We start from the raw sequence: 14,446 nt of genomic DNA, 5'->3' as shown, positions 1-14,446 counted from the left end.
CAGAGTTGGCCACAACTGGACCTAATGGCCAGGGGTCCCTTTACTTACACATTGAGATACCCTTCAGTACTGTATAGTAAAATCTTGATTTCCCCACCTCAAGAGTCGGTCAGCCATGATGTGCCCACTGAGCACGCAATGGGGCTACTGGGGGCTATTTCTCCCTAACACCCTGCCCCCAGGTTTAGTATCCATAAACCCAAGCGCACTGTCCCCTAATGGTTGGTAGCAAAGAATACATATTTATATATATATATATATATATATATATGTATTTGCATGTGCGCACACAAAATGGGGTAGTGGGGGCCTTGCAAAACGAGGCCAGATGACCTAGTAACATTGGTCGTAGCTGGGGGGAGCTGCTTACCCCCCCTCCAAAAAATCAAGTAAATAAATAAAAATACTTAACTAAAAGTAGACATTGTAGAAAGATTTTGACAGATTTCCCTGAGCACTTGGGGTCAAAAGAAAGCGATTTAAACTGCCATCTGCCATGGGTGCTTTAGCGGAGATTCCTGCCTGGCGGGGGGTTGGACTAGATGACCCTCGGGTCCCTTCCAACTCTACAAACAGTTGAGACATTTCGTTCCGGATCTGATAGACAGAGGAAGATGACAGGCGGGCGTCCTGTACCGGTTGAAGGAACAGGAGCGCAGAAGCTCCCAAAGGCGGGGCACTTCAGAAAGGAGAGACACGTGTTTCGCATTCCCGTTTCTTTACAAAGGGGTAAACCACGGAGAGAGAGAGAGAGAGAGAGAGAGAGAGAGAGAGAGAGAGACCACGGCTCTCTTGCGCCTGAGACACGCGGCCAACAAAACGCCCCCTTTCCCGCTGGCGAGCAGCGGCCAACGCCCTGCCGCCACTGAGGGCGAAACCTCACGCGGCGCACCTTTCAAACCTCCGGTGAGACCCCCGCCCCCCAGCCCTCTCCTCCGCTCTGCGATTGGCCCGAAGTCTCAAGCCCCGCCTCTCCTTGTACCCCTGTGGGCCAAACCTCTTTCTTTCACCCGCCTGTCACTCCGAGCCGCGCTGTCTCGCGCGCCCCGGGGAATTGGGAGAGTTGTGAGAAGTCGTCAAGGTGCCACTGCCGCCGCCGCCGCCGCCGCCGCCGTTGGGTTTCCCCTCCCCCTCCCAACGGTTTCTTCACGGGCTACACAGTGAGTGTGACGTCGTGGCCGCGACCCTGGAGGGAGGGGTCGGGGTGTGTGAGGGGGGGGGTCCTTTATGACGAGAAATAAGCGGCGGCAGCTTCTCCCCGCCCGTGACGGGAAAATGCTCTTTTTAAATAGTTTACGGTGTGTTGGGGGGGGGGCGCTCTGAGCGGAGGCTTCCCTTCTTGGCTGGGGAAACGTCTTAGACTTCGCTGAGGAATTCGTGGGATAGTGAGTAGTAGTAACACACACACATAGATAAATAAATAAAAATAAAAATCACAGGTTACCATGTTGGTCTTATTCGAAAACCACCCCCAGATGACGCTCACGTAATAGTCCTGCTGGTATGGGATACAGAGCAGCCAAGGCCCCTTCGCCTTCGCCCCTCCCCAAATAAAATATTTGAGGGGCCAGCCCCTCCCCCAAAGTTGATGGACATTGCCATTCAAATTGTGTGTTTGTGTTGTGTGTTGCACCATGTGACCAACTATTCCAGGCAGGGCTTATATTGATTGATTGAATGAATTTATATACCTCCCTATATGCGGAGGTCACAGGGCAGTTCACAAATATTATTATTTATTGAATTTATATTCAATATATACCTTCACCCCAATTATTATTATTATTATTATAATTTATATACTGCCCTATACCCAGAGGTCTCAGGGCAGTTCACAGATATTATTATTTATTGAATTTATATGCAATATATATCTGTCCCCCATTGGCACCCCAGTTTGAATACCAAGGAGACGTAGGGCTGCAAAAAAGGGGGTGTGGATGGAAAGCTGGAAACCTTACAAGCTGAGACTCTTCATCTCAGGGGTCGTGGGCAAAATATTCCTGCACTGCAGGGGGTTAAGCTAGATGACCCTCATGGTCCCTTCCAACTCTATGATTCTGCAAACTCCTCTTTTTTGGAGGGCGGGCGGGGGAGAGAATAAGACGCTGTTGCTCCTGCAATCCCATTGAGCAATTGGGATTATTGGAAGGGGCGCCTCTTGTTGAAGTTGACTGTCTCCCCAACTCTCGCAGGTTGGGTGGCTGGGTCAGCTTGTGTAGCTGTGAAAGGCATATTGCGGTGGCTGCTCTGGAATTTCCAGAGGCTTGCAGTTGCAGAGCCCTTTCTATTCTTTTCTCTTCCTTTTTCTGGGTTCATTGTGGAGCTGGCCTTTAAAAACACACACATACACACCACCTGAATGGTGGGTTTACTTCTAGCCTGTTGTTCAGTGTGCTTAGAGAGGCTTCTAAGTGTGGCTGTAGAGGTCGCTAGGATCTAAGCAACTGCACTGTGTAAGCAGGACTGCAGCCTTAAATATTTAATGTTAAATATGTATTAAATGTACATTGTTAAGGCTATTTAAGGCAAATGGATACCAATTTAAAAGCTTTGGGGGTTGCCATTCTGTGCTGTACTATCTGTCCTGCCTGCTGCATTTGTACACGCAAGGCAGTTCAAAAGACAGTTGCCAAATAATAAGAAGGGCCATGGCTCAGTGTTAGAGCAAAGCTCCTAAATTGCATCTCTGGCATTTAATGGTAAAGCTGGGATAATCCCCGTCTCAGACCCCAGAGAACTGATGCTCCCAATCAGTGTAAATAATACTGAGCTAGATGGACCAGTGGTTCGAACTGATTTAAGGCAGCTTCCCATGCAAATAAATGCAGCCTTTATATCGACCAGGGATGCGGGTGGCGCTGTGGGTTAAACCACAGAGCCTAGGACTTGCCGATCAGAAGGTTGGCGGTTCGAATCCCCGTGTCGGGGTGAGCTCCCGTTGCTCGGTCTCTTCTCCTGCCAACCTAGCAGTTCGAAAGCACAGCAGAGTGCAAGTAGATAAATAGGTACTGCTCCGTCGAGAAGGTAAACGGCGTTTCCGTGCGCTGCTCTGGTTCACCAGAAGTGGCTTAGTCATGCTGGCCACGTGACCCGGAAGCTGTACACCGGCTTCCTCGGCCAATAAAGCGAGATGAGCACCGCAACCCCAGAGTCGGCCACGACTGGACCTAATGGTCAGGGGTCCCTTTACCTTTACCTTTATATATTGACCATCCCCAACTTGCAGTTCAAGCTCCCATTATCTTTGACTGTTGGCTTTACTGGCTGAGGCTGATGTTTTGGCAGCCCAAAACACCTGGAAGGCACCAAGTTTTGGGAGGCTTCTGCGGCTTATATACTAGGGATCCTCCAGATGTTGTTAAACCCCCCAACTCACATCAGTTCCAGCCAGCATGGCCAGTGATCAGTGATGATGGAAATTATAGCTCAGCAACACCAGGAAAGGCACATCTTCCCCATGTCTGCTATATATGCAAGGTGTGTGTGTATGAGAAGAAAGGAAACAAATGCCTTGGGTTTTTTATGGGTGCAATTAGAAATTTACATATTCTGTCAAAATAAACTGCATTTTGATTTCTAATTTGAGCAAGCCTAAAAGCAGGAAACAATATTAGCCTATTCTAGGAATTAGACAATAATGCATATTATTGATTAACCTCCCGAGAACAATTATTGTTCAAATTAAATTACTGCTGTGAAACTGTAAAAAGAAAAAAGGCATGATCATAATGCTTGACACATGGTGGTGTTTTAATGATCAAGTTTCTAGAATGCGAGAAATATTAAGTTTGATGGTGATTGTAACCAAAGTGTTTATTTCATGGGTTTCTGCCGTGGGGAAACTGGGGGAAATAGAAGTAGAAGATACAGGTGTATCTTGCTTCATTCGTCAAAATAGATTTTCTTGAGTTGTTCGGAAAGAAGATAAAAAGTAGATTAAAAAATTGAATAAGTGTATGTGTATGTGCATGCACACATCTGTTATACATTGTATAACATGTTTTGGGTGATGTGGCTAAACCAGATTTCTCTGGTCAATGTTTTCCATTTGTAAGCAAACTAAGGTGACCAATGTAATCATTCTTTTGCTTTTCCTGCCATCTAAAGCAAATATTTGCTTTTTAATAGGTATATACTTGATACACCTGCTTTGTATGTATAATGTGTATTTGGTTGGGTGTAGTGCAGGAAGAATAGGACATGCATCCTGAGTTTGGCAATGATTCAAGTTTGTTCTGGTAGATACTTCAGAACAATCTTGTCTTGCACCTTGTACCAGACTCCTGCCTTAAACATCAGTGAAAGCACCCACATTAGAACCAAAAATCCTGCGTAGGCCAAAGTTATGTTTCCGTGCATGCCAGTAATCCAGAGCTCTGTATTTTCTTCGCTTAAAAATAAAATAATGGGAAAAGAAAAGAGTAGGTACTGATACTCCATATTCTTTGTCACGGAAAGCTAAATTCTGTGACAGTGCAATTTTTTATACATTTGATTTGTGTATATTACCTTGCTTCCACTAGTTAGTGGAGGGACAAAACATTATATAAGCCTATTGGTAACCAGAAATCTTGCTCACTGCTCTCTCATACCAGAGGTTTCACTAGGCATTATCCTTACTGTTTCTAAAAAGAAAAAAGAGATTTTCAGGATGCCCAATTTTATATTCCAGTATGTATGTATGTAAATTTCTATACTGCCCTTTTCCCAAAGGTCACAGGGCAGTTTAAAATATAAAAACACAAAAATATATACCATAGTAACAAACAAAAATCATACCCCCAGTATTAGCATTCCAGTACCCATCTCTGTACTTGTGAAATCTGATTGTGAACTACCTGGATCTTGTAAGGACAATTCAAGAAAGAAAAAGACTTGGGGCAATGTAATGTGTGGCAATTGTAAAGTAGGCAAACATTCCAGTAATACAGGTTGAGGAGTTTCTGGCCCACTGCTTAGGGAAGAAGAAATGTCTGGAAAGGGTGTGAACAGCCTTATTTATATTTGCGATATGGGTAGCAATCATTCAGAAATCAGATTGAAGTTTTGCAAGATTTGGATAGATTGGAATAATTTCTGAAATAGGATGTTGACAGGAGACAGTTCAGCCCTGGTTGTAAGTTCAGCAACTACTAAGAGCACTGTGATTAGAAATTTCCTCTCTTTTGGAGCCCTGTTTGGGGGCGAACTGTAGAAAGGAGCCTGGTCTACCCGAGTAGACTCCCTCTCAGACTTAAAACCATGATTGTGCAGCAAGACTGTGCACTGAGAACAGGCTCCTCCACAGACATGTCCCTGCAGCAAGTGGATGATGGGGCTATGTTGGTAGGGATACTGGTACAAGGCCAATGGGTGCAGCCTCTCATCTGAATGTTATTCTCATGAAGATTAATTCCAAATAGGGCTGCAGGGTGTTGATGGCTATCTCAGGGACATGGGTTCAAGCCCCAGTTTGGGGCCCCTTGCAGGGGATTGGACTCAATGACTCTCATGGTTCCTTCCTACTGTACAATTCTATGTTCTTGCCTGATCAACAAATCTATGGCTTAATACTCCCACAATTTGAGGCAATTTTCGGTCTAGTTGTCTTTCCAGCGACCATCTGGACAGCTCTCCTGACTGTTGAAGGAAGTAGGTAGCATACTTCCCTATACCAGTATACTCTTCAGAAAAAGTCTTTCAGTTACTGTTGGAATTTCTGCCTTTACAACAGCAGTGATTAATTTGGAAACAACACATAATATTCAGCAGCAAATGTGTATTTGCTTCCATAGTGTGCATGTGACATGGAACTTGGGTCTTATATAAAGCCATGGGTGTTCATGCCATGTACATTTGTAACCTTTTTGTGTACTTGTAAAATATTTTAGTATGTTAAGCAGCCGTTAGCAGTCCTAGTGTATTCCAAGGTCTACTATCCTTACCACATGAACTTGCACACATAATTCTACATGCCACTGCCCAACATCTGGTGAAGGGAGAAAAGTAAAATCTAAAATACATTACCATGATTTTAATAAGAATTGTATTTCCGGAGAGCTTGTTACAAGGGCAAATGGGTTTGGAAAAGTTATTGATTTTTCGCTTCAATGGGGAGAAAATGAACAATGACAGATAGGTCAATACTCTTATGCTGGTGAAACTCCATGTACATCATATAGTAAGGAATTTGATAGGAAGCATTACCTTTAAGTTGTCCTTGGTAAGGAAGTTGATCTCATTTGAGGAACTGTATCCTTTGTTTTCAAAGGCTAAACTAGATGTGACTATGGCAGCCTCACCGTTCACATATCTGTTCCATTTTTGTATTTTCAAAAAGCACGATGTGGGTAATTTTTAACATCAAAAAGAGTTGTATAGCTGACAGCTATACCCTCACATGCCTTATCTTCCCATGGCCCACTGCTAAGAGCCCTTTCCCCCCAACCTGGTGCGCTTCTAGCGTTCAGATGGCAAGCCCCTGGAGGGTGAGTGGGAGAAGATTCAGTTGTCTTTACATGTGTACTGTACACTTTTTGCTGTAAATGTTAGCTCCCAGGTGATGTGCATAAACAACAAAAATGGATGGCTCAGTGGATCTAACAAAGCACTTTACAAGAAAAGAAAATACAAAAACCAATAAATTTAAACAGTAACAGAAAACATTGAATACTAAGACAAAGTTAAAACCTCCAGTGTCAAGTTAAAATTCATTAAAAGCCATGCTGCCTTAAAATACGTACGCTATGTGTATGATGTAAACCAGGTTTTTCTTCACATGTGTAAAGGCACTTCCTGTGTATACGTGTTCATTCGTCTCAACACAATGTAGGATAGCAGAATTCTTGGGCAAAATCTCCTGTATGAATGGGACTACAAAATACTATGAAGTACAGAAGATTCTTTGTTTACTTCATTTTCCATTCTTCTGCATGCGCCTGTGCGCTGTCCCATCTGGCACCTGCAGACCAGAAGATTGGATCTTGCTTCTCTGTTTGGGAGGAACAGCACCTTCATTTAGCAAGGTGGAACCCAGGAACTGTGCAGAAAGCCTAAAGTGTTTGGCTGTTTCCCAACATAATCATCATACACCCTCTTATTAAGTGGTTAACGTTAAAGAAATTTCTTCCTTACATGAACATAATTGCTAAGTTCTTGTTCACAGCTTAGACTTTCAAGATGTTGAAAAGACAAGAGTGATGGGAGCGAGGAAACTTTACATCTGTATCCTGTGCTTATCTGGGTACCTTCTTAGTGCATCTTCTCTGGGCACCAAGGAGTGTTCGGAGGTAACGAGACTCTTTCTTGGTGCTGTTTCAAGAGGTGCTTGCTGGTGGCTTCTTCAGCTACTGCGTTCATTTAAAATGCTATTATGGAGCAAGCTCTATGTGTAGCCTGTAGGTTTCGGCTAAAACTCTCCCCATCATTGATCATTGGAAACTGGCCAAAGCCTGTTGTTGTGACATTCATCCACAAGTCACCAACCTGTTTAGACCAATGGGCACATTCAGATTTTTCAGTGAGATCCATGGGCAGTATATTCACTAGCCACACAAGTCTGAAATTACTACACCCAGATCTTGCCATAAGGCAAGCAGGTAATATTAACACAGTTAAAGGGCACATTACAGCCAGCCAAAAGCACTTAAGAGTATGAAAGCATGATGATGTGTAGCCTAGGAATGAGGGAGGCATCATCTGGGAAGAATCCAGAGGGATGAATAGAGAGGCCTAGGAGGCTGATTTTGGTCCAGGGTCCCCCACCTCATCCTAAATGATCCTAGCCACCTGCCTTTGGTACTAGGGGAGGCTTCACTTAGCAGTGTGGGGTGCACTGGTGCTTTTCTTTTCCTTAGTATGACTAAACATATAGCTGCATTGCCCCCCCCCCCAATTGTTGACTTTTCTATTAAATTTGAATTTTCCACCTGAATGTTAATGGTGCTGTATATAAGATGGAGGAAAAACAAAAATATAATTTTCATTAGAGAAACATGAATCGTAGAGACAAGTGGAATACATTTTCATAATGGTGTCTGTATTTCATGTCTTCTAATCTTCTGTCTACACTTACAGCAGTGCAAACAGGGCTTTCTTTGCATAGCTCCTTATTTAGATTTGCATAGCAGGTTCTGGAACTAGTTTGTGGATGAGCTGCACAAATGAATTAAGCATATAATTCAATTGGTATATGCAAAGAGAGTTAGTGGAAGGCCTTCATTCTGAATATGGAAGAGGCCTTTGTCTAAACTGAACATGGTATGGTGGTAGCAAAAGGAGAATACCATTTCATGAATGAGATAAGTTACTGGACATTAAGGTTTGACTTTGTTAATATAGAGCACTTTATTTTCATCATCGGATACTGGTGAGTGGCAAGAAGCTTAACCAAGCTATAGAAGTACATAACACTAAGCCATGGTTTGTTAAACTATGGCTTTTTTCATCATCTGAACTCTGCCCAGAGGCTTAACTATGGTTTATTAATGTCCAGCGAACTGCAGTATGAAGCAATAGTTTGTTCTTAAGAACAAACTTTGACTATGTTTTAACAATGGCTTGGTGTTCTGTCCTTAACAATGATTTGTTTGCTGCCTTGCCAAGTTCACTTGCTGCTCCAAGATCCTGTGCAATGGAGCTACCACAACACCACCCAGTGCAGGATGAAAGTGAGTGCCTTCAAAAAGAAGTCAAGAAAATTGCCACACAAAATACTCAGTTGTATTCCTTTGTATTCCAATACCATGGTGATTCCTTTCTATGATAAGCTGGCAGCCATCCTTTTAGACCAGAGAGCCGTATGTCCTTTAGCATACTGCCCTCTGGATGCTTTGGACTAAAACTCCTAGCATGACTCCAAAGTAGCAAAGTTTTCAGTTTATTGAATGAGCCTGGGAAGCAAAATAGTGCCGCATCCGAGGTGGATTGATGCTCTGCACCATGGAGGCCATGTGCTGAAGAGCAGGGGCAGGGCAGAGGCAGTAGACTAGTGGCAAAATTGGCATTGCCACATTTCAACTAGGAAAGACAGCAAGGCCCCTAAGAGCAAAAGAAAGCTTGTTAGTACCCTGGAGAGCTCACTTTGGCCAGTACTGACTAGGATTCTCTCTGGGAGAGCTGTGGTCTCAGTAGCATGCTGATGCCTTTTAAGGACTCCTGAAGGCTGGCTGGCCTAACCCACCACATAGCCCCTATTTCCTCTGAGGAGCTGTTCTTAAAGGACCATTGTCTTTTTCTGTAACCACTGGCTTCTATGACATGGAGATGGTGAGGGATGATTTAGAGGGGCATCAACTGAGCTGGAGGGGTCCAGGGGTCAGAGAACACAGAAGATAATTGGGAGTCTGCAGTAGGAATGGGGTGTGGGCTTACCCTCTTTTTACCTGTTAGAAAACGGAGTGTGGAGAAGTGAGGAGCACTGAATTTTACATTATTCAAAATAATGGGTCAAATACTTCTGAGCTTTAAAGGACAATAAAGACATTCATATTTTTTAGCATTTTATAACACACACACACACACATATATATATATATATACACACATATATTATAAACTATGTAGTTTACTTAATAAAGAATACTTTATTAGACTAAAATATAATATATAAGAAAATAATACATAAATTAAAATAAATCTTCAAAGAATCAGGAAGCGATCAGCTGTGACAAAATGACATATTGTGTCTTTGTTCTTTCTTCTGCTCAGTTAATATATTTTCAGCTTAGTAGTAGATTTTCTTCATGTTTTTGCCTAGTATTTAATGCATCCATGTGCATATCAGTGTCTTTTCTTTGAATAATAGGGAAATAGCTTTGTGCTGCAGATGGAAATGGAGCTATTTGAATACTTAGTTAACACATAATAACCTAAAAGACAAACAAGTTAGGCTGACTTCTAGAAAGGTTTCCTAGAATAAATAGGCAAATAAGTAGTGAAGTTGTTGAAAGAATTACATGAACTGTATGTGAAATAACATTTTGCCCCCTAGTCAAAAATTCACAGAATGAATGGGGGAAATCACTGTGGTTTACATGCAGTATGGTTGCTCTAACAAAGGAAGGCTCTTTGATTCCAGCAGAGGTTGTTGTCAGCCAAAAAGGAAAGGAGGCTATTTTCACCAATTTGTACTCCTCCTCACACCATTTCCCATGCTGTTCTAAAGGAGCTGCCAAACTTCTGGAGAAGGTTTTGGGAGGTGATCAGTACTGCTAAAGGAAGGGTGAAAATCACATTCCTTCTCTCTTCCACTGATAAAACCTCTGCTGGAACAAAGAGTCTTCTGCCATGGTAGAAGCTTTCTGATTATTTTATGTTAGAGAGCATTTGCCTTTATATTACATGAACTCCAGCTTTTGTGTAAGCTGCTACAAGTGGTCTGCACGTCAAGCACCCCTAATCCCCCTGGCTTTATGTTAGGCCTTGCGTTGTCCAGACCCTTGTTTATTTATTTATCTACTTTTGTTGATCGTGTTTTTCCACTGGCTGATGCTGGAGGATAGTTTTTGCAGAGAGCTAAACTGGGAAAGGCAAACAATATAGAGCTTACCAGTGTGTATCTATGTATATGCCAGAGGGATGAACATCATCTATTGATACTAAGAGAAATGCTGTAGTTGCATACTTTCCAAATGAGGTCAGAGAAGCGAATCGTGCTTTCTCTTTTTTATTTTACTGCTCTGTAATTAGTGTTCTGCCCTCCATGTTGCCATTTGTCTGTCAGGTATTCCTTTAACATTGAGTGTGTCTAGCACTTTTGCTATGCAGCTTTCGGCAAATACTGAAGATGCACCTCTTTACCCTGGTCTTTGACACCTTAGATGTGTATTTTCAGGACCCACCCTATTCATGCAACTGTGATTTGTTTTAAGTATTTATATGTCTGAATTTTATATTATTGCAGCAGCAGCCCTCCTAGACTTGTTCGTGAAGGATGGGTAATAAATTACATAGTCTAGAAAAGTAGTATGCAAATGAAGTGACAGTGACCCAGTTTGAATGTCATGCTAAACCATGGTTTATTGTTATGTACTGTGCTTTTTAATCAAAAAAGGTGCCTTTACTCGCCACGAAATTGTTACAGTAAGTGCCACACTTTTAACATGGGGGGGGGGGGAGATGTGGATACTGCATACCCTTGAGTACCCACAGAAGAAATACTACTACTACTGCTACTACTAATAATAATTTATTTATACCCCACCCATCTGGCTGGGTTTCCCCAACCACTCTGGGCGGCTTCCAACCGAATATTAAAAACAATACAGCATCAGACATTAAAAACTTACCCAAACAGGGCTAACTTCAGTTGTGTTTTAAAAGTAAAATAGATGTTTATTGCCTTGACATCTGCTGGGAGGGTGTTCCACTACTGAGAAGGCCCTCTGCCTGGTTCCTTGTAACCTGTAAAAAATCATGGGTTATGTACATGAGCTATAGCAAACTCCAGACTTCTTAGCTCTCCACCTCTCTTCCTGCCATATTGTTGGGTGAAGGAATTTAAGCAAGCCAACTTCATAATCCATAGCTTGTTAAACCATACTCCCCAGTTTGAAAGAGATGAGAAGTGATTGCTTTTAAAAAGTGAAACTAAAAGCTTCACATAAAGCATAGGAACTTGGGAAGCTGTCTTAAACTGTGTCAGACCTATGGTTCATCCAGTTTAGTATAGTCCACACTGACTGCCAGCAGCTCTCTAAGGAGTTCAGAGTTCAGGTCTATCCCAGCCCTACCTGGAGATGCCAAGAATTGAGCATGGGACTTTCTGTATGCTGAGCAAACACTCTACCACTGAACCTCACTGTGGCTCATGTGTGATTTGCTGTGATGTGCAAATGTGGCCAATGAGAACCTTTTAGTAGGACCAGCATTCTAACTGGTCCTAATAAAGGTAGAGGCAAGCTTTTGTGTGTTTTCGACTCCTGACTTCAAATTAAGCTCAATATAAATAAGAGTTTGCAATGAGAAATGCATGAACAGTAAATTGTACTGGTTATTATTTCTGAACAATAACATAACACATAGGTGCCTATGTGTGTGGTTTGCATTTGTGTACAAAGTATAAGTCAAGAGATAACACCTCATTTGTAAGAACATGAACTCCGCAGCATAACTTAACATTTTGCAGTTAATATCTCAATTTGTTTTCTTGAATGCTCAGTGACCCAAATGCCCCTCCCCTGTTAATGGGCCAGTGTGTGTGTTAGTGCTCAAAAGACCACTAAAATCCAAATGTTATAATGCAACAATTCTAGTCTTGCTCTTTTTTGTTGTTGAATCATTGTACTTTAAGGAACACTTTTATAGCAGGATCCTTGAAATCATTAGATGAGCTTACAAAACACATCACTCCTCTATGTTTTCACTCCTCTCTTTCCTGTGTTCTTAAGAGTCTTTATGACTCTCCCTTTTAATGTTTTCAGAATTCACTCTGTGACTATTAGATGTTTGAGCAGTGATACTACGGGAACACCCATGTTGTAACATGACTCATATTTGTTCTTATTTGTAAGGAGGCTTAAATTCAGTTGTGTCATTCCTACTACTTGGGATGCATTTGCTTATTGTTGTTGAGCAAGAACTGTGATTGCATTCCAGCTTACTACATCAGTTTCCACTTAAGATAAATGCCATGGTCATGGTTGCATCAATACTAGGCTGTTCTCTAACTGGGAACAATCAAATATTGCATCTTATCACTGGGTATATAATTCTGCAGAATAATTTAGAATAATGTTTCATCTCAATCCAGATAATATGGAAATGTTGACAAAGTTTCATCAGTTTGATCAGAGATTTGCCTGTTCTGTTCACACTCTCTCCACTTTTAATGATAACGTATGCAGCTTGTGTTTGCTTCTAGATGTAGAATTGCATATCCTGGTGGCTGCTAAAGCTGAAGTGCCTTAAGTACTTCAGACTGATACACCAATGCACCAGCTGGTACAGTAGAAGGCAGAGTCTTCTGGCTTCTTCCATATATGCTGTCAGGGAACTGACATCGGAGCAGAGGGGAGAGGCGGTACTTCTCGATTCTGCAGAAGAAGGAACGAGTAAGGGTAGAGAGAGTGAGTCATCTGGGGAAGAATGTCCAGGTGACACCAGGAAGAAGGAAGAGGGGGAAATCATCTTGGAGGAGAGGCTCCGAGACTCTGGCACTGAAGGCAGTGAAGAGAGTGGAGGGCCACCCCTAGGCACGCCCACTCTGCGCAGAAGGGTTTCGCGCAGAGAGGGGAGGCGGAGATTATCCGTCAAGGAGCTTCTATGCTGGAGGAAATTTAGAAGCCGCCCACTCACGGATTCGTCCAGCGACTGAGCAGCAGCAGCACCTAGGCTGCTCAGTTAGGGAAAGACACCACCAACTTCTAAGCAGTTTGGAACAGCTGGAGGTTTACACACAAGCAACCCCATTTCCCATGACATATGCTTTGCTTCTTCCCAAGCCTTAAATGATTAGGGCTGAACAGTCAGGGTAAGGAAAGTTTTGTAGCTAGGCTGGGGCCAAGGATAGGGGATGGAAGTGAAACTTCCATCCCAATGATGATTGTAGATAGGGAGACATACAGAGGTGGGTGAAAGTATATAAGTGGGAGAGAAGGGCTAATTACATCAAAGCCCTTTCCGCCTCTGCTTTGACTGCTGCACTTCAGAATCTGGGAGTGCCTATCAGCTGTTCTCGTGGCCTGGTGGTAGTGGTGGTGATGTTAAATGATGGGTCTGTCCAGAATAAAACATCCATCATCCAGAATTTGATCATGAAAGAGGGAGCTGGCTTGGCATATATAGCTGAGACCTGGACAGATGAGTTTTTGTGGTGTTGGGGAAAGCTTTCACTGTAGTTTTAGGGGACTTCAGTATGCATGCTTTTCACACAATTACCGTATTTTTCGCTCTATAACACGCACCCAACCATAACACGCACGTAGTTTTTAGAGGAGGAAAATCTGTAGGCATGCCACCCGTAGGCATTTCCTCCATAACACGCACAGACATTTCCCCTTACTTTCTAGGAGGAAAAAAGTGAGTGTTATGGTGCAAAAAATACGGTACTCCTCACCATCACTGTTAAGCATGTGTGTCACCTTGGTACTCCAGTGACCTGTTGATAATAAAACAGGAGGGCTACAAGCACTCCAAAATCTAGTGTCCAGATTTGAAATTTCATCCATCCCCATCCCTAGCTGCTTGTGTGTATCTCCCTCTGTGAAATCACCTATGCATGAACAAAGGCTGTGTGTCGTAACAAATATCTGAGAAGCATTGCGAGCCTGTTTAAAAAGTGATGAGTTTGAAATACTGTGCTATACAGAAGCACAGTAAGGTAGCTTCCCTGAGGAGTTTTGAAGCTAAACATCTAGAAAAATAAGTACCACCTTCTATTTCTTTGTTGACTAAACATATACTTTGTTAGCTGCTCAGATGTATTTGTTTGCACTGTGCATAAGCTTTGTTACATGGCTATTGG

The 14,446-nt window shown here is 42.6% G+C and overlaps 1 protein-coding gene across 2 annotated transcripts in view; it reads left to right on the top strand.

Annotated features, from left to right (window-relative positions):
* The first annotated feature begins 990 nt into the window (after positions 1–990).
* The window catches only part of TNFAIP8 (TNF alpha induced protein 8), a 46,141-nt gene continuing 32,685 nt past the window's right edge, over positions 991–14,446 (top strand). Inside the window, exon 1 of one of the 2 annotated variants that reach the window (XM_083464668.1) lies at positions 991–1,160. In XM_083464668.1, coding sequence (XP_083320794.1) covers position 1,160 — 1 coding nt within the window. In that variant the 5' untranslated portion in view covers positions 991–1,159. Of the gene's footprint in view, positions 1,161–1,350; positions 1,386–14,446 lie in introns of those variants that run through there. The other variant, XM_083464669.1, reaches the window with a different exon arrangement.

This window comes from Podarcis liolepis (genome assembly GCF_965112155.1).
Source record: "Podarcis liolepis genome assembly, chromosome: 11".
Taxonomy (NCBI): Eukaryota; Metazoa; Chordata; class Lepidosauria; order Squamata; family Lacertidae; genus Podarcis; species Podarcis liolepis.
Note: the sequence above shows the minus strand (reverse complement) of the source record. Positions and strands in the feature narration are given on the sequence as shown.